At 46.6% G+C, this 24,443-nt stretch overlaps 1 protein-coding gene across 2 annotated transcripts in view; it reads right to left on the bottom strand.

Annotated features, from left to right (window-relative positions):
- The window catches only part of C1H20orf96 (chromosome 1 C20orf96 homolog), a 34,110-nt gene extending 22,636 nt beyond the window's left edge, over nucleotides 1-11,474 (bottom strand). Inside the window, exons 1-3 of one of the 2 annotated variants that reach the window (XM_063121229.1) lie at nucleotides 11,420-11,474; nucleotides 11,003-11,193; nucleotides 1,206-1,286 (exon numbers count right to left, since the gene is read on the bottom strand). In XM_063121229.1, coding sequence (XP_062977299.1) covers nucleotides 1,206-1,286; nucleotides 11,003-11,193; nucleotides 11,420-11,429 — 282 coding nt within the window. In that variant the 5' untranslated portion in view covers nucleotides 11,430-11,474. Of the gene's footprint in view, nucleotides 1-1,205; nucleotides 1,287-5,214; nucleotides 5,301-11,002; nucleotides 11,194-11,419 lie in introns of those variants that run through there. The other variant, XM_063121239.1, reaches the window with a different exon arrangement.
- Nucleotides 11,475-24,443: the final 12,969 nt, after the last annotated feature.

The raw sequence follows: 24,443 nt of genomic DNA, 5'->3' as shown, positions 1-24,443 counted from the left end.
CCATTAAAAACAAACTTAACGTTGTTAAATGCTGTTAAAATGCTGTTAAAAATGCCTGGGAGAAGAGAAAAGTCTTGACCAGGCACCGAAAAGATAACAATGTTGGGGCCAGGCGAGCCTCATCGGGGAGATCATTCCACAGTCGGGGGGCCACCACTGAAAAGGCCCTCTCCCTTGTTGCCATCCTCCGAGCTTCCCTTGGAGTAGGCACTCGGAGGAGGACCTTAGATGTTGAGCGCAGTGTACGGGTAGGTTCATGTCGGGAGGGGCGTTCCATCAGGTATTGTGGTCCCAAGCCATGTAGGGCTTTATAGGTTAAGACCAGCACCTTGAATTGGGCTCGGAAACATATAGGCAGCCAATGCAAGCGGGCCAGAATCGGTGTTACATGCTCAAACCTCCCTGTTCCAGCTATCAATCTGGCCGCCACATTTTGCACAAGCTGCAGCTTCCGGACCGTCTTCAAAGGCAGCCCCATGTAGAGGGCATTGCAGTAATCTAATTTGGAAGTTACCAAATTAGTATCCTGCAAATCTGGGGACACTCCTGCCATTTGATCAAGTGACCCATGATGCAATGAAAAGATAGACCTCACTCAGGCCAGGCCATTCTTGACTACATGGAAAGTTTGGCGAACTTCAACTCTGTTCACGCAAGAGGAGAATGATAATATTTGACCCTTCACTCGACTGGGCTTTTGACCCTAATACATGCCCTAGGTGACAGCATCTCTCCATCATCCCCCGCCCCCCCACTCCACAGGTCATCAGTATTGCTCTCCCTCTTCTCCAGTCTTAAAGCATCCCTACACATATTCACTTACACACGAGATCATTCTTCACACAATGAAGTGATTATTTCCTCCTACACAAAGTAATGTGGGTTTTGTTCCGGGTATCAACTCCATCAGGCACACACGTATGTGCGCGTTCCTTGACTACTAATACTACATCACCGAAAAATGACCTACAGCTGTTTTCCAGTGGCAATTTGCTACAAGGTGCACACCCAGAGACACATGTATATATGCACACATGTCGATTTATAGACACGGAAACACCATGGACTTTGATATGGTAAGCCAAGGTGTGAAGCCACCTACAGATCTCGTTCTGAAATGCTTGCGCCTTTTCCTTATACCTCCATCATGCACATGGGTGTACATGCATACAAACACACGCCCTCTTCCCCCTTCTGGGACTCACAACTTGTTTCAAAGTGCTGATGACGTTCTTGGGCAGGATATTCGGATTCCTGAAAGCCATCTTTTCATCCAGGGAGGGGCACTGCAAAAGGAACACATGAACAGAGAGAGAGAGAGAACTCAACACCTGGGAAAATAGCAAATCCCTCCATGAAGGAGAGGTACTGATGTTCACACAAACCCAATAAGGAGATCCACTACAGCCAGGTTTCTTTAAAACAGAGCTTTCCAAACTGTGTGTCGCGCAAACGTAACGAAGTCTGTTTATGATGTATGAAGAGGGTGACTTAGACAGCTTTTGGATTCACGTTTCAAAAATGCATCCAAACATAGGTAAAAAAGCGTTAAAAATTCTTCTGCAGTTTTCTAATACATACCTTTTTGAAGTATCCTTTTCAACAATGACAAACTTAAAGACACTGAAAAGTTGAAGCTTAAAAATGCTTGATGATGAAATGCGAGTGTCTTTATCTAATATTCCACCAAATATTCAAAAGCTGTGTTCATCCCATCAACCTCATACGTCTCATTAAAATGGTAAGTAGTTATTGGTGTTAATCAAAAAAAAAATTAATTCTTGCACATATTTACATATTGTTACTCATAAATGACAACAATCTTGGAAATGTATGTTATTATCTTACAAACAGCGTGTTCAGAGAAGGGCAACCAGGATGATCAGGGGTCTGGAAGCAAAGCCCTATGAAGAGAGACTGAAAGAACTGGGCATGTTTAGCCTGGAGAAGAGAAGATTGAGGGGAGACCTGATAGCACTCTTCAAATACTTGAAAGCTTGTCACACAGAGGAGGGCCAGGATCTCTTCTCGATCCTCCCAGAATGCAGGACATGGAATAACGGGCTCAAGTTAAAGGAAGCCAGATTCCAGCTGGACATCAGGAAAAACTTCCTGACTGTTAGAGCAGTACGACAATGGAATCAGTTACCTAGGGAGGTTGTGGGCTCTCCCACACTAGAGGCCTTCAAGAGGCAGCTGGACAACCATCTGTCAGGGATACTTTAGGGTGGATTCCTGCATTGAGCAGGGGGCTGATGGCCTTGTAGGCCCCTTCCAACTCTGCTATTCTATGATTCTATGATTCTACGAAATCATATATTTTTAAAAATATAAATGAAAGGTTTTCATGAGATATGTTGCGTCCCCGTACATTTCGTTATTACAATTTATGTACAGTATGCGTCCGTATCTCTTATAATGGGTTAGTTTAACCTCCGGTTTGCTAGTAAAACTGAATTACTGTGCACGTCTAAAAAGTGTGTCAACAACATGAAAAGTTTGGAAAGCTCTGCTTTAAAACATACTATTTTCTCTTTAAAATGCAACACTCCTTGCTCCTCGCTTCAGGAACTCTCCACATTCACACACACACACACACACACCAGAGCCAGTTATGTTCTGTCATCTCTGAAGTAGAGAACATGTAACCAAGATGCGATCTAACTAAAGCAGTAAATTTCTGCCTCTCTGCTTCAGCAACCCAGTAATGCTGAAAACAGGGCCTGTTGCTCATTCCCCATGTGGCTCTTTTCCTGTGTGGATGATGCCGGGCTTATGGCTATGTCTTGTCACAGGCATGTCCCACTGCACACTTTTCTAATGCAGTTAACTGGTGACCTGCCATGCACAGTGGTTTGCGTTCATGACGAACAGGTGTTACAATCTGGGAACTGCGGGAGGGGGGGATTATTATTACTTTATTTCTTAGACGCCTTTCTCACAAAAGACTCAAGGCAACTTACACAACACCAAGCAGTTGTGGGAGTTACTCTGAAGCTGTTCACTGGTACAAGATTCACCCCACCCCCCACCCCCCGTACATCTGCCCTTCCCCTCCACCACCACCAATAAAAATGACTTCAATGGAATGAAGTAGACTCTGAGGGCAGCCACTTTAGCACAGAAGTATCCTCAGTTACTTCCCACATCCGACCTCTTCCCAGACTTTCTCTGGCATGGCCCTCAATACCTGATGGAACGCCTCTCCCGACATGAACCTCCCCGTACACTGCGCTCAACATCTAAGGTCCTCCTCCAAGTGCCTACTTCGAGGGAAGCTCGGAGGGTGGCAACAAGGGAGAGGGCCTTTTCGGTGGTGGCCCCCCAATTATGGAATGATCTCCCCGATGAGGCTCGCCTGGCGCCAACATGGTTATCTTTTCGGCGCCAGGTCAAGACTTTTCTCTTCTCTCGGGCATTTTAACAGCATTTAACAACGTTAAGTTTGTTTTTAATGGACCCCAGAATTGTTGTTTTTAAATGGATACTGTTGTTTTTATACTGTTTTTATGTTTCTGATGGTTTTTTAAATCTTGTATACTTTTTAATGTTTACTATTTTTAACTGCCGTAAACCGCCCAGAGAGCTTCGGATGTAGGGCAGTATGTAAATGTAATAAATAAAAATAAATAAATAAATAAATAAATAAATATATTCTGAAAGTTACCAGTTTTATTACAAAAGCTGCATGTGCATGAATCTGGAAACTCATAACTGCTGTCCTCTCTGCCATCCCCTTATCTTCCTCCCATTCTGATTCCCTCCAGATTTCCCATGGCTTCCCCACCCACAACTCCCTGGCTTCAGTTGTCCATGTTCTGGTAACCTCCAAGTTAGATTACTACAATGCACTCTACGTAGGGCTGCCTTTGAAGACTGTTCGGAAGCTGCAGCTCGTGCAAAATGCAGCGGCCAGATAGATTTCAGGAACCAGAAGGGTCGACCATATAACACCTGCTCTGGTCCGCTTGCACGCTGCCTGTATGTTTCCGAACCCAATTCAAGGTGCTGGTTTTGACCTATAAAGCCTTACACAGCTTGGGACCACAATACCTGACGGAACGCCTCTCCTGACGTGAATATACCCGGTCACTACGTTCAACATCTAAGGTCCTCCCTTCATCCATCGCCCTTGGTGCTGATGGGGCTCCTGTGAAGCTGATTTGTGGGAGATTCGGGACAGAGGGAAGGAAGGACTTCTTCACACTGTGCATAAAGTGTGGGATTTCCTTCCACAAGATGTACTGATGGCTTTAAAAGGGGATTGGAGAAATTCCTGGAGGTGAAGGCCCTCAATGGCTACTAGTCCTGATGGTTCTGTGCTGTGGCAGTAAGCCTATGTGCACCATGTCCCCCTTGTGTAGGGTGACCCCATGGAAAGAAGGACAGGGCTCCTGTATCTTTAACAGTTGAATAGAAAAGGGAATTTCAGCAGGTGTCCTTTATGCATGCAGCACCTGGTGAAATTTCCTCTTCATCACAACAGTTAAAGCTGCAGGTGCCCTGCCCTCTTTTAAATCTGGTCACTCTAGTATCGCTCCTGCAGCTTTAACTGGTGTGATGAATAGGAAAGTCCACCAGGTTCCCCATATATACAAATGACACCTGCTGAAATTCCTTTTTCTATGGAACTGTTAAAGATACAGGAGCTCTGTCCTCCTTTCCATAGGGTCACCCTACACAAGGGGGACATGGTGCACACAGGCTTACTGCCTCTGCTACTGGGGATGGCACAGAACCATCAGGACTAGTAGCCATTCAGGGCCTTCGCCTCTAGGAATTTCTCCAATCCCTTTTTAAAGCCATCAGTGCTTCTTGTGGAAGGAAATCCCACAGTGTGAAGAAGTCCTTCCTTCCCTCCGTCCTGAATCTCCCACCAATCAGCTTCACAGGACCCCCATCATCAGCACCCAGGGTGATGGATGATGGGAGTTGCAGCCCAGCAACATCTGGAGAGAGAGAGAGAGAGAGAGAGAGAGAGAGAGCCACGCCTGGATCCAGCTCGCGCGGGCCCACCTAGTACAGAGGCAGGCACTTCTGGTCCCCCTCCAGGTGTTTTGGACTACAACTCCCAACATCCCCTACCAATGGCTAGGGGATACTGGGAGTTGTAGTCCAACACATTTGTGTGTGTGGGAGAGCAAGCTGGCAAAGGCTACCTGGGGATTTCAGCGCCCCCCCATCACCCCCCCACACACACACCTGCCCATTTACCTGGCGCTCCCCGCCACCTTTTCCCCGCGTCTCCCGCGTCTCCTAGCAATGCGGGAAGTGCTTAAGCGCGGCCTACCGTCCCCATGGCGACGGCCGGAAGTAGGAAGGCCGAGGTGGGCCTGGTTCAGGAGGAAGCTGCATGAAGTCCCTCCCCCTCTCCTGAAAGGCACCGCCCCCCTCGATGATTGACGTATTTTACGAACAATCACTTAAGGGACGGGCTCTGACGCAACCTGGCCCCGCCCATTCCCCGCTGGGCCCGCCCTTACGTCAGCAGCCTCCGTTCCCCCCCCACCTCCATTTGTAGCCGTTTATAATAATTAATTAATAAATTACATTTCTATACCGCCCAATAGCCGGAGCTCTCTGGGCGGTTCACAAAAATTAAATCCATTCAAAGTATAAAACCATAACATAGAGCTCAGCTCACTGGTTCTCTCCTTTGCTTTCGATCCCAGGTTTTAGTGCCAAGCAGCACAGAACAGAACCTGCTGGCTCAGGATGATGGGAGTTGTAGTCCAACACACCTGGAGGGCACCAGACTGGGGACGGCTGCATTTAGGGCTACTGCCACCCCAACCTGATATCCCCCACCTGGTGTGTGTGTTGAATTACAAATCCCAGCATCCCCAGCCATCAATGGGCATACTAGCTGAGGTTGATGAGAGTTGCCCTCCCAAGATATATGAAGGGCGTCACATTGGGAAATTCTGTAACACTGTAGACTGAACAGGGGTGCTCTTGGATAGGGAACTGTCACTTGAGGCACAGGTGAACTCCGTGGCAAAGAACACCTTTTATCAGCTTAGGCTGATATACCAACTGCGCCCTTATCTGGACAGAGATAGCTTAGCTACAGTGATCCATGCTCTGATCACCTCTCGTTTGGATTACTGCAATGCGTTATACATGCGGCTGCCTTTGAAAACGGTCCGGAAGCTTCAGCTGGTACAAAACAGGGCAGCACAGTTACTAACAGGGACTGGCCGGCGAGATCACATTACACCAGTCCTTTTCCAGGTTCATTGGCTGCCAGTCCAGGTCGGGGCCAGATTCAAAGTGCTGGTACTAACATTCAAAGCCCTAAACGGTTTGGGGCCAGGTTATTTGAAGGAACGCCTCCTCCCATATGTACCTGTCTGGACCTTAAGATCATCCACAGGGGCCCTTCTCTGTGAGCCCCTGCCAAATGAAGTGAGGCAGGTGGCTACTAGGAGGAGGGCCTTCTCCGCTGTGGCACCCCGGCTGTGGAATGAGCTCCCCAGAGAGGTCCACCTGGTGCCTACACTGTACTCTTTTCGTCGCCAGCTGAAGACCTTTTTATTCACTCAGTATTTTAACACTTAATTTTAATTTGAATTTAAATTTTACTGTTCTAACTCTGTATTTTAATCTTATATCAATTTTGCTGTGTGGTTTTATCCTGGTGGTGCTTTTTATACTGTATGTTGTGTTTGTGTTTTTAACCTGTTGGTAGTTTTATTATGGTTTTAATTTTTGTGAACCACCTGGCTATTGGGCGGTATAAAAATGTAATAGGTGTGACTACCATGGCCTCTGCCCCCACTCACCTTGGAATCTTTATTCATTTGATTTATACACCACCTTTTTACCAAAACCTTGCAGTCAAAGTGGCTTTTTATGTTTGTGTTATAATAGTGAGAATTTTCTGCCACTGAGTTCCCATGTTCCCCTCTAAGAAGCCCAGAAACAGCGAGACTAAAACCAGTTTAAATGTATCTTTTAAAAATATATCTTTATAATGTGGATTTTTATTTATTCCACCGGGGAGCAGCCAGACACCACCTTATATTGGGTTCCCAGTATCAGTAGCTTTGCAAGACTAAGGAAGGAAAGGGCCACTTATAACAAAACCATGAAAGCAGAGAACTTTCGATGCCCCCATAGTTCGTGTGGAAACAGGCGAGGTGAAGATTTTGGACCCTCAGACCAAGTTCTGCTTGGATTCTGGTGCGTGATTCTCCCTTTGCTGCCCGATTCACGAACTCCACCCAACGCATCCCTGGATCCAACGCCAACACCAGGAGCAGCTTCCAGGCTTCATTCTGATAAGAGTTCTTGGGTGTCTTTCTGGTCACTTGCAGCTGCAGTCCAGTCTGCTCACCAGCTCTGTGAGGAATGTCTGGAGCTTGAAAGCTCCCTTCTGGCTCACTTCCAGCACGCTGTGATGGTCAACGCTGGCTTTAGGGTCGTAGTCCTTGGTCACCCTGTTGGTGATCAGTGAGAGGCCAAAGACCCGGAGTCCACAGTGCCTGGCGACGACAACTTCCGCTGCAGTGCTCATGCCTAAAAGGAAATGGGAAGAGACTCTCAGCCTTGTAAGGAAGGGGTTAAGTCATACATGGAATGGCTGTTTTTAAAAAGAAATGTAAAATGTCCTGTGGTTGATTTTAGGAAGAGACAGATAATCGCCAGCTGCCCGTGGGCGTTGGGCACCTCTTGGCTCCCCTTTGTCCAGGCCAAGTGTCCTTGAGAAATTAACATCCAAGAGAAGTGTGAAATACCTCACGGGGTGGGGGGGGGTGGGGGGTGGGGGGACCGGAGGGGGGGGGGAAGAAAGAGTACTTTAGTTACTATAAAGGGATACAAAATGCGGGGCCTTTTGTTCTGAGCTGGCGGATGTCTTGTTAGTAGAAACTATGTATTAGTTTGCAGGTCTTGGGGTTCAATGTATCTTTATGTATCAAGTTTTTAGTATGCTAATCCTGTATTGCCTTGCCTTTTTCCTGATTAATAAATCGGGCCTAAATCGAGCTGTGTGCGTTATTCCAGGGATCTGTGCAAAATCCAGTGGAAGGCCAACTCGGCCGGGTTCTGTTTCCTTTACAAGCCTAACCTACCTCACAGGGTAGTGGTAGGAGAGGAGGAGAGGAGGAGGATCATGTAAGCCACCTTGAGCTCCTTCCTTAGAAGAGAAAAGATGGGATATAAATATAATAATAAACAAAATTAAATAAAAGCAGATAAAACCTTCCAATCTCAGGACTTTGCATTGAGCCCTAATCTCTGCACAGCAGAGTCGCGCTATTTCAAGGTGGATTAACTGAAGCAAAAGAATGACAGAACGGCAATTTGGCATGTTCCCAACCCCTGCAGCTGTCGGTCAAGGTATTGGGATGTCAGAATGTTTATGAACATTCTAACAAGACACCTGACAACAGGTCAGGCTATTTATCCGTTGTCTCCTCCAACGGGCAGGTAGAGGCCTTTCACTTTATAAGAATGTCAGAAGAGCCCGGCTGAATCAGACCCAAGGCCTCTCTAGTCCAGCATTCTGTTCACTCAGCAGTCAACCAGATTCCTCAATGGGAAGCCTAGAAGCAATACCACCCATCCACTTAGGTTTCCTAGCAAATGGTGTACAGAGACATCCTGGCTCAATTCAGAACTCCACGGTGGAGTTTTTACACCACCGTTGAGAAATGCGTTTGGTGGGAAAACATCCCATGGTGGATTTTTTGGGGGCCCCCCCCGGAAACACTCCATGCTGTGCAGGGGAGAGTTCCTGCACAATCGTTTTGTTGCATGTTGTGTGGAGGGCTCCGTGGAGTTTTCCGTTGCATTGAGTTGACTTTTCCCACTGGCTACAGAGTTCCCTGGCAAGAGCGTCGAAAGGAGGGAGTGCTACTCTAGGAGAGCCGCCAGCATTGGGTTTTTTGCAGCAATGGCTGATGGGATACCATTGGGAGGACCGGGGAAGGAGAGAGGGTGGAGGAACCATCAATCAAACCTCACGATAGATTTTACTCAACTCCATAGTAGCCCACAGTCATACAACGGTGGAGTTTGACCATGTTGTGTTGGGAGCACCCACTAGAAACTCAACCGTTGAGTGGAGTTTTCACATCACGTTGACTAACGTGTTGTCTGAACTGAGCCACCGCCTCGGATTGTTTAATCCACTTGCAGAGTTGTATAGGTTGGTTGTCATCCGTACACCTAATGATAGCAAATTCCATAGTTTAACGGAGTGCTGTGCGAAGAAGTCTCTCTTTTTTTCTGTCTGGAATCCCCCACCATCATGAGCTGACATGCCCAAGTGTTAAAATCTGCAGAAGAGGCCGCTTTGAAGGCACATGTGAAATGGCTTTCAACCATGTTGCCCCCAGACTATGGAATGTGGTCCCTCATAGAATCATAGAATCATAGAATAGCAGAGTTGGAAGGGGCCTACAAGGCCATCAAGTCTAACCCCCTGCTCAAGGCAGGAATCCACCCTAAAGCATCCCTGACAGGTGGTTGTCCAGCTGCCTCTTGAAGGCCTCTAGTGTGGGAGAGCCCACAACCTCCCTAGGTAGCTGATTCCACCGTCGCACTGCTCTAACAGTCAGGAAGTTTTTCCTGATGTCCAGCCGGAATCTGGCTTCCTTTAACTTGAGCCCGTTATTCCGTGTCCTGCACTCTGGGAGGATCGAGAAGAGATCCTGGCCCTCCTCTGTGTGACAACCTTTTAAGTATTTGACCTCAAGACCTGTGACTAGCCCCCACTCTCTTGCCCTTTAGATAGGGTGTAAAGATGCATCTTTTCAACTTAGTCTCTTAAACTGTGTAGTTTGTAATGTTTTAGCAGATAAGGCAGTATCATGTTAATAATAAGTGAATAAACTGGGTTCTACTATGGTGGGAGAGACAAAGAAAAAGAACAAAGGAAATAGAAACCAAAGGCACAGTTACAAGATGGGGGATACTTGGCTCAGCAATACTACAAACGAGAAGGATCATGGAATTGTTGTAGATCGCAAGCTGAATATGAGCCAACAGTGCGATATGGCTGCAAGAAAGGCAAATGCTATTTGGGGCTGCATTAATAGAAGTATAGCTTCCAAATCATGTGAGGTACTGGTTCCCCTCTATTTGGAACTGGTTAGGCCTCATCTAGAGTATTGCGTCCAGTTCTGGGCTCCACAATTCAAGAAGGATGCAGACAAGCTGGAGCGTGTTCAGAGGAGGGCGACCAGGATGATCAGGGGTCTGGAAACAAAGCCCTATGAAGAGAGACTGAAAGAACTGGGCCTGTTTAGCCTGGAGGAGAGAAGATGGAGGGGAGACATGATAGCACTCTTCAAGGACTTAAAAGGTTGTCACACAGAATAGGGCCAGGATCTCTTCTCGATCATCCCAGAGTGAAGGACACAGAATAACGGGCTCAAGTTACAGGAAGCCAGATTCCAGCTGGACATCAGGAAAAACTTCCTGACTGTTAGAGTAGTACGACAATGGAATCAGTTACCTAGGGAGGTTGTGGGCTCTCCCACACTAGAGGCCTTCAAGAGGCAGCTGGACAACCCTCTGTCAGGGATGCTTTAGGGTGGATTCCTGCATTGAGCAGGGGGTTGGACTCGATGGCCTTGTAGGCCCCTTCCAACTCTACTATTCTTTGATTCTAAGATTCTATATTAATAATAAGTGAATAAACTGGGTTCTACTATGGTGGGGGAGACAAAGAAAGAGACATCCCTGTCCATTTTCTCCACATTGTGCATCATTTCATACTCCTCTATCATGGGTGAGGTGGAGTGGGGTCAGGGCTTGCCTTTTTCCCAAAGCTAAGACGCCCCAAATGTCGTTACAACTTTTGCTCCTTTGAAAGCTGCTCTAGGAGCTTCAGCGGAATAGCAGCCAATAAATATTGCAAATAAAATAAGTAAAGGAAGCCCCAGAGAATACATCTTCACTGCTGCTTCTGTGATCGGGGACGGGGGTGTGCATGTGTCAGGATTGGCAGCAGTAAAGAGCCCCGGCTTCCAGCTCTGCTCCCGTTTCTTACCCACAGCATCTGCCCCCAGCAAGTGCAGCAGCCGGGCTTCTGCAACAGATTCGAAGTTGGGGCCAGCGACCATGCAGTACACTCCCTCTCGGACAAAGGAGGTGTATCCCAGATCCCTGGCTGTCTCCTGGGCCAAGGCGCGGATCGTCCTGTCGTACGCGTCAGAGAGGGCAGGGAAGCGAGGGCCAAAGCTGAAGAAAGAGCAGGATGCTGTGAGTCACGAAGAAAACCTGAGTTCATCGAATCATAGAATAGCAGAGTTGGAAGGCGCCTACAAGGCCATCGAGTCCAACCCCCTGCATTACCAGGCTAGTGGGACCAGCGCTCTGGCTCAGTGTATTGGCAACTTCCTACTTTCTTCGTATGGCCAGGGGCTACACTCACACACACACACACACCTGGCCGCATGGCACTTACCGCTCCTCATTGGGTCCCAGCAATGGGTTTTGCCCAGTCAAGCCCAGCAAATTGATGTGGTCAGAGATGATCATGAGGTCACCAGGACTGTACGAATCCGCCAAGGCGCCGGCAGCATTGGTGACCACCAGCGTCTCGATGCCCATGAGTTTAAACACCCGGATCGGGAAAGTGACCTGGCAAAGAGGGCAGGAGGGAACACATTTCCATCACGTGACACGAGATGTCCGCTCCTCTGCATCATTTCTTAAAACTGGTACATCTTCCAGGTTTAGCACTTTTGCCCCATAAGAACATCAGAAGAGCCCTAATGCTGGATCAGACCTAGGGTCCATCTAGTCCAGCACTCTGTTCACAAAGGGGCCAACCAGCCATCGGCCAGAGATGAAGAAGCAGGACATGGTGCAACAGCACCCTCCCGCCCATGTTCCCCAGCAACTGGTGCACACAGGCTTACTGCCTCGAATACTGGATATAGCACACAACCATCAGGGCTAGTAGCCATCGATAGCCTTCGCCCATAGGAATTTATCCAACCCCCGTTTAAAGCCATCCAAATTGGTGGCCATCACTACATCTTGGGCTAGTGAGTTCCATAATTTAAGTATGCACTGTGTGAAGAAGTCCTTCCTCTTATTTGTCCTGGATCTCCCACCAATCAGCTACATGGGATGATGTCCCCGTTGGGTTCTAGTATTTTGAGAAAGAGAGAAAAATGTCTCCCGTCTCCACACCAGGCATAATTTCATACACCTTTATCATGTCTTTGGAGCCTTTGGAGGTTGAATTGGAAACAAGAGGCACAGAGAGAGAGAGAGAGAGAGCAAGAGATGGAAGTTGGCTATAAATGAAGCATATCGGTGTGCAGGATCTTTCTCTGGGGATGTGATGTAAGGAAACAAGGCCCTATGAAGAGAGACTGAAACAACTGGGCAGGTTTAGCCTGAAGAAGAGAAGATGGAGGGGAGACATGATAGCACTCTACAAATACTTGAAAGGTTGTCACACAGAGGAGGGCCAGGATCTCTTCTCGATCCTCCCAGAGTACAGGACACGGAATAACGGGCTCAAGTTAAAGGAAGCCATCCAGCTGGACATCAGAAAAAACTTCCTGACTGTTCGAGCAGTACGACAATGGAATCAGTGACCTAGGGAGGTTGTGGGCTCTCCCACACTAGAGGCCTTCAAGAGGCAGCTGGACAACCCTCTGTCAGGGATGCTTTAGGGTGGATTCCTGCATTGAGCAGGGGGTTGGACTCCATGGCCTTGTAGGCCCCTTCCAACTCTGCTATTCTATGATTCTATAATATCTGCAGGAGAGTGCCTGCACAGCTTCACTTATGCTCTGGTTGTATATTTATAAGTAAGCAAATATGAAACCCTGCAACGCTGACCCTGCTCACTGCTTGGAGAAGTGGCAAGCGCATTGCAGGAGGACCCTGAAGCTTTCGATACTTCCCTGGAGAACCACTTCCTCACCTTTCACTCTGCCAGTTAAGCTCCTATTGGTTAATTTAAAATATTTGCATCTCACTTTTTCACAGCTCAAAGCAGCTTACAGATACGGAACAAGCAACCATCATAATTATAAAATAAAAACTAAAAACAGTGTTCTTCAAACTTTTTTTCTCCCATGACCCAGTGCAGTAATATCACATACCCTCAAGACCCTATTCCTGAAAATGTCTGACGTGTAATATGCTTTTGACTCATTAGTCAAAATGTACTGTATTAATTTAAGGAGATTCTTCATAATTAATATTTAAAAGGCAATACCGCCCCCCTCCCCGCCCACTAAATTAAATTTAAGGCATAATCCATCCAAGGTTAAGCACTTTTAAGGCTGCAATCCCATGCACGCTTACCTGGGAGTAATGTCTGAGCAAACATGCACAGGGTTGTGCGATCTTATTGGTTTCAATGGGAGAATGTCAAATGCCTGCTTTTCTCTGTACACCGGGATGCAAGCCCTACTGCAGACAATGGGACTTACTCCGTAGTAAACATGCATAAGTTTAGGTAGCTAAAAGCGTTAATGGTAGCTGGATTGTGCCATTATGTGTATATTTTTTGTTTTTGTTTTAAATCCTGATGAAAATCTCCTTTACTGTTTTTTATTTAGTTAAAATGAAAGTTTGCTGTTGTGCTTTGTTGCAAAGTAATGGTTTTGTTATTTCTCAATTTAAAAGAAAGAAAACATTTTTCTACACACATAACACAAGTGTATACAAGGAAAGTTACTTCACATTTTTGCAATTTTAAATTAAAACATTAACAACCGTACAATCAGACATTTTAAGTTCAGTGCAACTTACTTCCAAATAACAGATTCAAGTAGGGTGACCCTATGGAAAGGAGGACAGGGCTCCTGCATCTTTAACAGTTGCATAGAAAAGGGGATTTCATCAGCTGCTGCTTGTATGCATGCAGCACCTGGTGAAATGCCCTCTTCATCGCTACAGTTAAAGCTCCTCCAATGTTTGTGTGTATAATAATGTAAACACAGAGTTGCTTCACACACAGACACACGTGCACACACATGTCGTACATGGATGTCACTACCAAGAGCTATCACCTGTGCTCCATCACGCATCATAAAAGCACTCATATGTTCATTTTGCTGCAGAGAGCTATTTTGAAATGAAAGGCAGATTTTGGCTGATGACGGTTTTACATTAGCATGACAGATATGGGAACTGCAAAGGGGGATTTCAGTGTCCTCTTTTGTATCTGGTCACTCGAGGGCCTTATAGGCCCCTTCCAATTCTAATATTCCATGATTCTATGATTCTAACAGTTGTATAGAACAGGGAATTTCAGCAGGTGTCATTTGTATGCATGCAACACCTAGTGAAATTCCCTCTCCATCACAACAGTGAAAGCTGCAGGAGCCCTGCCCTCTTTTGTTTCTGGTCACTCAAGTTTAGCTCCTGCAACTTTAACGGTTGTGATAAAGAGGGCATTTCACCAGGTGCTGCATGCATACAAATAACACCTGCTGAAATTCCCTGCTCTATACAACTGTTAAAGATACAGGAGCCCTGTCTCTAGATTTCAAGCTTGCAACTCAGATACAAAGAGATGGATTTTTGAAGGGCGTTTTTGTTGGTGGGGTGACTTTTCCCCTCCTTCCTGCCCTCCCTCCCCCCAAGCACACAAAACTCTCTTTCCTCCCCCACAAACTGCCCAGGGGCTTCTGCCCAGCAATTACACTAAAGCTCTGACCACTACCAGCCAAAAACGCCAAACCATGGCAGGGCACATGCGCCTTTCCTGGCAGCTGCTCCTCCTCTATGCAGCTGCAGACACAATTAGGTGACCCACAGTGAGTGACTCAGCTGAGCTTGTGGAGGCACTCTGGAAAAGGCTCCAGACGGCCACGCCTTCTTCCCTGCTGCTCCTGCTCCTCTGCACAGGCTCAAGGCCCGATGGAAGCAGAGGTGGAGAGAGAAAGCAACCCGGTGATAGGGTGACCCTGTGGAAAGGAGGACAGAGCTCCTGTATCTTTAACAGTTGCATAGAAAAGGGAATTTCAGCAGCTGTCATTTGTATGCATGCAGCACCCAGTAAAATTCCCTCTTCATCACAACAGTGAAAGCTGCAGGAGCCCTGCCCTCTTTTGTATCTGGTCACTCTAGTATAGCGCCTGCATCTTTAACTGTTGTGATGAAGAGGGAATTTCACCAGGTGCTGCATGCCTACAAACAACACCTGCTGAAATTGTTAAAGATACAGGAGCCCTGTCCTCCTTTTCATAGGGTCACCTTGTTAGCAAAAGTGACTACATTTTGAAAAAAAAAATCATTATGTATGATGGGTATGCCTAGGGTGACCATATGAAAAGGAGGACAGGGCTGCTGTATCTTTAACAGTTGCATAGAAAAGGGAATTTCATCAGGTGTCATTTGTATATATGGGGAACCTGGGGAAATTCCCTCTTCATCACAACAGTTAAAGGTGCAGGAACTATACTAGAGTGACCAGATTTAAAAGAGGGCACGGCACCTGCAGCTTTAACTGTTGTGATGAAGAGGGAATTTCACCAGGTGCTGCATGCATACAAATGACACCAGCTGAAATTCCCTTTTCAATACAACAGTTAAAGATACAGGAGCCCTGTCCTCCTTTTCATATGGTCACCCTAGGTATGCCCTGCCTGTGACCTTCTGCTGTTTCCTGTGGTGTTTTTCTCTAAGCCAGTAAAGGAGGGGCTGCTAGCTAGAGAAGTATCAGAATGCCTTGCACCTTGTGATCAGGCTCCGAACTGCCTGTTCTGTTTTTCGTACCAAGTTGCAACTTTTAATAAGCAACTGTTGTACCCTCCTTAGTGGCCTGTGCCTTTCTATGGGATCTGCCCCTAGGAAGAAAGAATAAGACTATTTGTCTAACAACCTTACCCAGTGAAAAACATTTCCCATCCCAGTAATGGGTCGCGATCTGTACTTTGAAGAACAATGAGCTAGAATATTCAATTACAAAGGTCAGGAAAAACCTTGCTAACGAAGGTGGTCCCATCCTGTCAAACCGGCTTGGAAATGAGCATGGGACCATTCCTATCATGTTTGCACACAAGTTTCTGTTGCGGAGATCCCTGCTCCGGACCAGCCAGGCCAAGCCAGGGAGGGTCAGTGTGGTGTAGTGATTAGAGTGTTGGACTGGGATGGGCGAGAGCCGGGTTCGAGTCCCAACTCAGCTACCAAATTTCATAAATAAATGGAATTCCACATCAGCAGGCCCACCTACCTTCCAAAGAGGGTATCCCTCGTACATGTGGAAGCGCCCCTTCATGAAAACACACAGCTTGCCTTTCAGCTCCCCAAAGATGAGATGCCCGTCGTGTCCTGTCACTGAAGAGAGAGCAGGTATACTGTTAATGCCAAGGGTGACCCCTATGAAAAGGAGGACAGGGCTCTTCTGTCTTTAACAGTTGCACAGAGCTAGACATCAGGAAAAACTTCCTGACTGTTAGAGCAGTACGACAATGGAATCAGTTCCCTAGGGAGGTGGTGGGCTCTCCCACACTAGAGGCCTTCAAGAGGCAGCTGGACAACCATCTGTCAGGGATGCTTTAGCGTGGATTCCTGCATTGAGCAGGGGGTTGGACTCGATGGCCTTGTAGGCCCCTTCCAACTGTGCTATTCTATGATTCTATGACAAAGGAATTTCAGCAGGTGTCATTTGTATGCCTGTAGCACCTAGAGAAATTCCCTCCTCATCACAACAGTGAAAGCTGCAGGAGCCCTGCCCTCTTGACCAGCTACAAAAGAGGGCAGGGCTCCTGCAGCTTTCACTGTTGCGATGAAGAGGCGATTTCACCAGGTGCTGTATGCATACAAACGACACCTGCTGAAATTCCCTTTTCTGTGCAACTGTTAAAAATACAGGAGCTCTGTCCTAATTTCCATATTCCCTAAATGAGAGTTTAATTACAGGAAATCTCCCCACCCAGTTTTTGCAATTTGACAAGATGGCCTGCCTTTGGTTGTTCCATTGTATTCTTGATTTGTTTGTAATCCTGTTGTCTGCAATTGACCTTGGTAAGTGGGTTTCTCCTCCAGTGTATGTGTGTGTAATAATGTAAACACAGAGTGGCGTCACACACAGACACACGCGCACACACGTTTCCTACATGGATGTCACTGCTAGGTGCTATCACATGTGCTCCATCATGCATCATAAAAGCCCTCATATGTTCATTTCGCTGCAGAGTGCTATTTTGAAATCAAAGGCAGATTCTAGCTGATGCCGGTTTTATATTTGCGTGACAGATATGGGAAATGCAAAGGGGAATTGCATTTGGGGAAATGCAAAGGGGAATTGCACAAACTGGAGCGTGTTCAGAGAAGGGCAACCAGGATGATCAGGGGTCTGGAAACAAAGCCCTATGAAGAGAGACTGAAAGAGCTGGGCATGTTTAGCCTGGAGAAGAGAAGATTGAGGGGAGACATGATAGCACTCTTCAAATACTTAAAAGGTTGTCACACAGAGGAGGGCCAGGATCTCTTCTCGATCCTCCCAGAGTGCAGGACACGGAATAATGGGCTTAAGTTAAAGGAAGCCAGATTCCAGCTGGACATCAGGAAAAACTTCCTGACTGTTAGAGCAGTACAACAATGGAATCAGTTACCTAGGGAGGTTGTGGGCTCTCCCACACTAGAGGCCTTCAAGAGGCAGCTGGACAACCCTCTGTCAGGGATGCTTTAGGGTGGATTCCTGCATTGAGCAGGGGGTTGGACTTGATGGCCTTGTAGGCCCCTTCCAACTCTGCTATTCTATGATTCTATGAATTCAAGTGTCATGTGTGAAAAATGCCCTAAGCAAAACTGACAACCAACCCAGCTCCTTGATAAAGAACTGATCTCCCATTTTTTATGGGAGCTGTAGTCCGACGTACCTGGGGGTCCTGGGTTGGGGAAGGCTGGGCTAACACATTGAAGCACACGCAGCAAATCCACAAAAAGTACAGTCCTGTGCATGGCTGCTCAGAAGTAAGTCCTATGGAGTTCAATGGGACTTACTCTCAGGAAAGTGTATATGGAATGGGAGACAGGCTTTGAAATACACCGGGTGAGCAATTGGGTTGATTTTTTGGGGGGGTTTCCATAATATTGTTGCCAGCATGTATGAAGGGAGGGGGGCCCTTGTTAGTCACTAAGGTGCCAGGTCAAGAACTCTTTTTAGATTACTGCAATACCCTCTACGTAGGGCTGCCTTTGAAGACGGTTCGGAAGCTGCAGCTTGTGCAAAATGCGGCGGCAAGATTGATAACCAGAACTAGAAGGTTCGAATATATAAGACCGATTCTGGCCCGCTTGCATTGCCTGACTGTACGTTTCTGACCCCAATTCAAGGTGCTGGTTTTTACCTATAAAGCCCTACATGGCTTGGGACTGCAATACCTGATGGAACGCCTCTCCCGACATGAACCTACCCGTACACTGTGCTCAACATTTAAGGTCCTCCTCCGAGTGCCTACTCCAAGGGAAGCTTGGAGGATGGCAACAAGGGAGAGGGCCTTTTCGGTGGTGGCCCCCTGACTGTGGAATGATCTCTCCAACGAGGCTTGCCTAGTGCCAGGTCAAGACTTCTCTCTTCTCCCAGGAAGTTAACAACACATGAGTTTTTAACTGACCCCAGAATAGTTGTTTTAAATGGATATTGTTGTTTTTATGCTTTTGTTGGGTTTAAATTTTTGTATATTTGTTTTTAACGCTCACTGTTTTTCACCTTTGTAAACCGCCCAGAGAGCGTCAGCTATGGGGCGGTATATAAATGTAATAAATAAATAGAGGAGCGTGATAAGGCACTGGAAGGAACCATGGTGCAAGAGTGCACAGCTAGGGAAGGGGGACGGGCGAAACGTACCTGTGCTGCGTGGAAAGTTGGGGATGTCTGTGTATTTGAAGGACTCCTGGTTCTTCACGCGGTCAGCGATTGGTCCGAGTCCAGAGCCACAGATGATGGCGATTCTGGGTCGTTGCGTGGTATGGGCCAGCAGCCAGTCCACTGTCTCTCTGCAGCGCTCAAAGCTGTCAAGAGAGAATACAAGACCAGCAGCAGGGCTTAATCAGAGTAAGGGACAACTCTAACAGGGACTGGCCGACGAGACCACATCACGCCAGTCCTTTTCCAGCTTCATTGGCTGCCAGTCCAGGTCCGGGCCTGATTCAAAGTGCTGGTATTAACATTTAAAGCCCTAAACGGCTTGGGGCCAGGCTATCTGAAGGAACGCCTCCTCCCGTATGTACCTGCCTGGATCCTAAGGTCATCCTCAGGGGTCCTTCTCTGTGAGCCCCTGCCAAAGGAAGTGAGGCAGGTGGCTACCAGGAGGAGCAGGGCCTTCTCTGCTGTGGCACCCCGGCTGTGGAATGAGCTCCTTAAGGAGGTTTGCTTGGCACCTACGTTATATGCTTTTAGACGCCAGGTGAAGACCTTTTTATTCTCCCAGCATTTTAACAGTCTATAAATAAATTTTATCTTGGTGTTTTAAATTTGTAATTTTGCATTGCTGCTGTTTTTATCTGGTTGAGCTTTTATATTGTATTTTATATTATGGTTTTATACTGTTGTTTTATACTTTGAATGTTTTTAATTTTTGTGAACTGCCCAGAGAGCTCCGGGTATTGGGCAGTATAGAAATGTAATAAATAAATAAGGGTAGATCAGGGCTCAGTCCCAGAACCTCTTTCCAGTACTAAAGTTTAAGAAACACATGGGGTAACAGAGAGCCTCTGATGTTGAGAACTCTCTTAGACTTCAGGGGCTCAGCCATTCCACAGCCAACAAAATGCCGCCATGTAACATAACTAGGGTGACCCTATGGAAAGGAGGACCGGGCTCCTGTATCCTTAGCAGTTGCATTGAAAAGGGGATTTCAGCAGGTGTCATTTCATAGAATCATAGAATAGCAGAGTTGGAAGGGGCCTACAAGGCCATCGAGTCCAACCCCCTGCTCAATGCAGGAATCCACCCTAAATTTGTAGGCATGCAGCACCTGGTGAAAAGTCCTCTTCATCGCAACCGTTAAAGCTGAAGGAGCCCTGCCCTCCTTTGTATCTAGTCGCTCTAGTATAGTAGGGTGACCATATTTTGGAAACCAAAAAGGAGGACAACATGGTTGGCCCCCCAAGGGGGCGTGTCCAGTACTAAGGGGGCGTGCCCACCCGAACATAGCCTTGGTCACATGTCTGATTTTACAGCACACATTTAAGACAAATCTGTTCTACATAACATCTTAATGTTAAAATCACTGAAATAAAGAACAAGTGAGAGATTCAATGTATCTGAAATTAACTTCACTCACTCCTACTTTTGTAGGTTTTGCTGTACTTTGAAGCTTTTGCTATACTCTGTGTGTTACATTCTCCCCTTCCCTCAAATATCTTTTCTGACTGTATCTTCACTCATTGCAAGCTGCTGCTGTTGTTAACAGGGTTTGCTACTGGCCCCAGATCTGTTTCAAATTTGGTATGGCTAAAGCTCTACCTAAAAGCTATCATGGTGCCAACTTTCAGCTCTTTATCTTTAAAAATGACAGTTTAAAAAATAATAAAAATAATAATTTTAAAACCTAATTTTTAAAAAAATTCCTAAAAAATTTATTTATTTATTTATTTATTTATTTAATTACATTTATATACCGCCCCACAGCCGAAGCTCTCTGGGCGGTTTACAAAATCAATGAATGAACGGATCTGTTTCAAATTGGGTGTGGCTAAAGCTCTACCTAAATCCTATCATGGCACAAAGTTTCATCTCTTTAACTTTAAAAATGACGATTTTAAAAATAATAATTTTAAAACCTCAATTTTTAAAAAATTCCTAAAAAATCAATGGATGAACGGATCTGTTTCAAATTTGGTATGATTAAAGCCCTTGCACCAAGTTTCATGTTTATTGTGTCAAGTTTCATCTTTAGCTTAATAAATGACGGAGTTATAAGCATTTTTGTTAATTCCCATTAGAGCTGCTCTTAAAAAAAATTCCGGATTTCCCCTCCCGGATTTGCCATCAAAAACCCGGGCAAATCCGGGCAAATCCGGTCATATGGTCACCCTGTATAGGGAGGAAGCTGTGGCTCAGTCCTTAAGCGCCTGCTTTGCATGCAGAAGGTTCTAGGTTTGACCCCCAGCTTCTCCAGGTAGGCTCCTGCCTGACCCAAGAGAGCTGCAGCACCTGCTTTGCATGCAAAAGGTCACAGGTTCAAATCCTGACATCTGAAGAGCCATTGCTGTCCGTGAAGGTTGGCAGTACTGCGCTAGATAGACCCAGGATCTGACTCAGGATAAGACAGCTTGCATTGGTCCTATGCCTTGCCACAAAGGGTGGGGGAATGCATGTATTGCTCTTTGCATCCTAACAGAAATGGAAAGATGCACTCCAGCGGTGCTGGAGAGACAGACCACACATCCACCAAGGTGTTGGGTTTTTTTTTTAGATTAAACTTGGTGTAGGGTAGGAATAGAATTGGAGGGTGGGGAATTACTCAGCTTTGGTTAATTAGGGTGACCCTATGGAAAGGAGGGCAGGGCTCCTGTATCTTTAACAGGACTGTAGAAAAGGGAATTGCAGCAGGTGTCAATTGAAGAGGGTGAACTTCCCTCTTCATCACAACAGTTAAAGCTACACTAGCTATAGTAGAGTGGCCAGATACAAGAGAGGGCAGGGCTTCTGCAGCTTTAACTGTTGTGATGAAGAGGGTTTTTCACCCTCTTCAATTGACACCTGCTGAAATTCCCTTTTCTACATTCCTGTTAAAGATACAGGAGCCCTGTCCTCCTTTTCATAGGTTCACCCTATGATTAATGCTCAGTCATTTTTGCCATCAGGACTTATAGCCATTGATAGCCTCTTTCTTTACGAATTTGTCTGAACCTCTTTTAAAGCCATCTGGTGGCCATCACTACCTCCTGTTGTAGAGAATTCCATAGTCTGACTATGTGCTGGGCGAAGAAGTCCTTCCTTTTATCCCACCAATCAGCTTCATTGGAAGTCTGAGGGGGGCATGGCAGGTGCTGTGAGTTTGTATCCTTGCAAGTCCTGGCTTAGGGTGACCCTATGGAAATTCCCTCTTCATCACAACAGTTAAAGCTGCAGGAGCTATTCTAGAGTGAACAGATAGAAAAGAGGGCAGGGCTCCTGCATCTTTAACAGTAATATAGTAAAGGGAATTTCAGCAGGTGTCATTGTTATGCAGGCAGCACCTGGTGAAATTCCCTCTTCACCACAACAGTTAAAGCTGCAGGAGCTATACTAGAGTGACCAGATACAAAAGAGGGCAGGGCTCCTGCATATTTAACAGTAATATAGTAAAGGGGTTTTCAGTAGGTGTCATTGTTATGCATGCAGCACCTGGTTGAAATCCCCTCTCCATCACAACAGTTAAAGCTGCAGGAGCTATACTAGAGTGAACAGATAGAAAAGAGGGCAGGGCTCCTGAACCTTTAACTGTGGTATAGTAAAGGGGTTTTCAGTAGGTGTCATTGTTATGCATGCAGCACCTGGTTGAAATCCCCTCTCCATCACAACAGTTAAAGCTGCAGGAGCTATACTAGAGTGAACAGATAGAAAAGAGGGCAGGGCTCCTGCAGCTTAACTGTGGTATGGTAAAGGGAATTTCAGCAGGTGTAATTGTTATGCATGCAGCACCTGGTTGAAATCCCCTCTTCTTCACAACAGTTAAAGCTGCAGGAGCCCTGCCCTCTTTTGTATCTATTTCTCAGGTATAACTCTTGCAGCTTTAACTGTTGTGATGAAGAGGGCATTTCACCAGGTGCTACATGCATACAAATGACACCTGCTGAAATTCTCTTTTCTATACAACTGTTAAACGTACAGGAGCCCAGTCCTCCTTTCCATAGGGTCACTCTATCCTGGGTATACTACGTCACTGGTGACATCGTAAGCATTATCTCATACAGCCTTCCGCAACCATGATGCACCAGGTTAGGGAAGGCTCAGTGGAGGCTGCCAGTGGGGCAGTGAATCCTTTCCAGGTCTCAGACAGGACTCTAATGGAGCTCTTCAAAGTGTAAAGTTTTAGTGTTCTGACTGGTTCTGGCTTGAAACCCAGAGAGAATTCACCAACCCACTGTCATCGGAGCCATCAGCCTCCACTGGGAAGACTTAACTAATAGGAGCTCACGACACCTCTGGAACTGCATTCCACATGACAAGAGCAATTGCTGGAGGAAGCGCTGCAGCATTACAGCCGGCCTGATGTTTTAAGCAGGAATCTTCACTAAAAGAACTTTCATCTAATCCAGCAGGGCAGCTCTGATATTCTTCAATAGAACTTTGATTCCATGCTTAGGGACGGAGCCTGGAATTTTATTTAAGAACATCAGGAGAGCCCTGATGCTGGATCAGACCGGGGGTCCATCTCGTCCAGCACTCTGTTCACACAGGGGCCAACCAGCCATCGGCCAGGGATGAACAAGCAGGACATGGGATAACAGCACTCTCCCACCCATGTTCCCCAGCAACTGGTGCACACAGGCTTAGTGCGTCGGATACAGGGTGTGGAAAAGGAGGAGGAGGAGGAGAGAGATGTACCTCATTTGTACTTACCTGAAGTTTTCAGTCGGCTGCATCCTGGACTACAGATTGGAGCAGGTTGCAAAGACAGACACGGAATCTGGACTTGAACATCTACCCACAGCAGCCTTCCTTTCACTGCCTCTAAGCATTCTGCACGCCACCGGGTTTTATTCACAAAGAGGGGTCTGTTTCCCCCAGGCTGGCCCATTGGCTGCTGAGCTGCTGATGCCTTTGGGGCCTGGTGAGTGACAGCTGGAGGGAAAGGCATGCCGAAGGTGGAGCCCAGCCACCCACCGAGACAGCCAGCCAGCCCCTCTTTGGCACACAGCCAATACATCCCGTGGGCCCAGAACAGACCGGAGATCCTATGATAAACCCGTGGCGATGCATTAGCAGGCTTTAAAACACCCGTTTTAAAAGCTCTTCACTGGCTGCCAATTCATTTCCGGGCGAAGTATAAAGTGTTGGTTATCACCTTTGAAGCCCTACATGGTTTGGGTCCGGGGCAGGCTACCTGTGGGATCGCCTCCTCCCGTACAATCCGCCCCGCACACTCAGGTCCTCTGGGAAGAATTTCCTTCAGACATCCAAAACTAGGCTGACAATATTACTCAAAGGACCTTCTCTTCTGCTGCTCCCAGACTGTGGAATGGCCTGCCGGAGGAGATTCGTCAGCTTAACAATCTTTTAGCATTTAAGGAAGCTATAAAAACTGATCTCTTCCGGCAGGCCTATCCAGGGGGATTTTAGGATGCTTTTAGGATTTTTTAAAGGATTTTTTAAAGGATGTTTTAACAATGTATACTATGTTTTTAATCAGTATTTTATGTATTTTATACTCACTGCTGTTCTCCACCTTGATCAAAATGGAGAGGTGGATAAAAAAATCTACCCATTTCCTGGTGTATTGATTGATTGGACTGAACCATTGACGTGCATAAAAGTGAGATACATTTGCTTTGATATAAATCAGGTTCCCTCTGAC

This window comes from Elgaria multicarinata, chromosome 1 (genome assembly GCF_023053635.1).
Source record: "Elgaria multicarinata webbii isolate HBS135686 ecotype San Diego chromosome 1, rElgMul1.1.pri, whole genome shotgun sequence".
Lineage (NCBI taxonomy): Eukaryota > Metazoa > Chordata > Lepidosauria > Squamata > Anguidae > Elgaria > Elgaria multicarinata.
The sequence above is the reverse complement of the archived record's forward strand: the minus strand, read 5'-3'. Positions and strand labels throughout refer to the sequence as shown.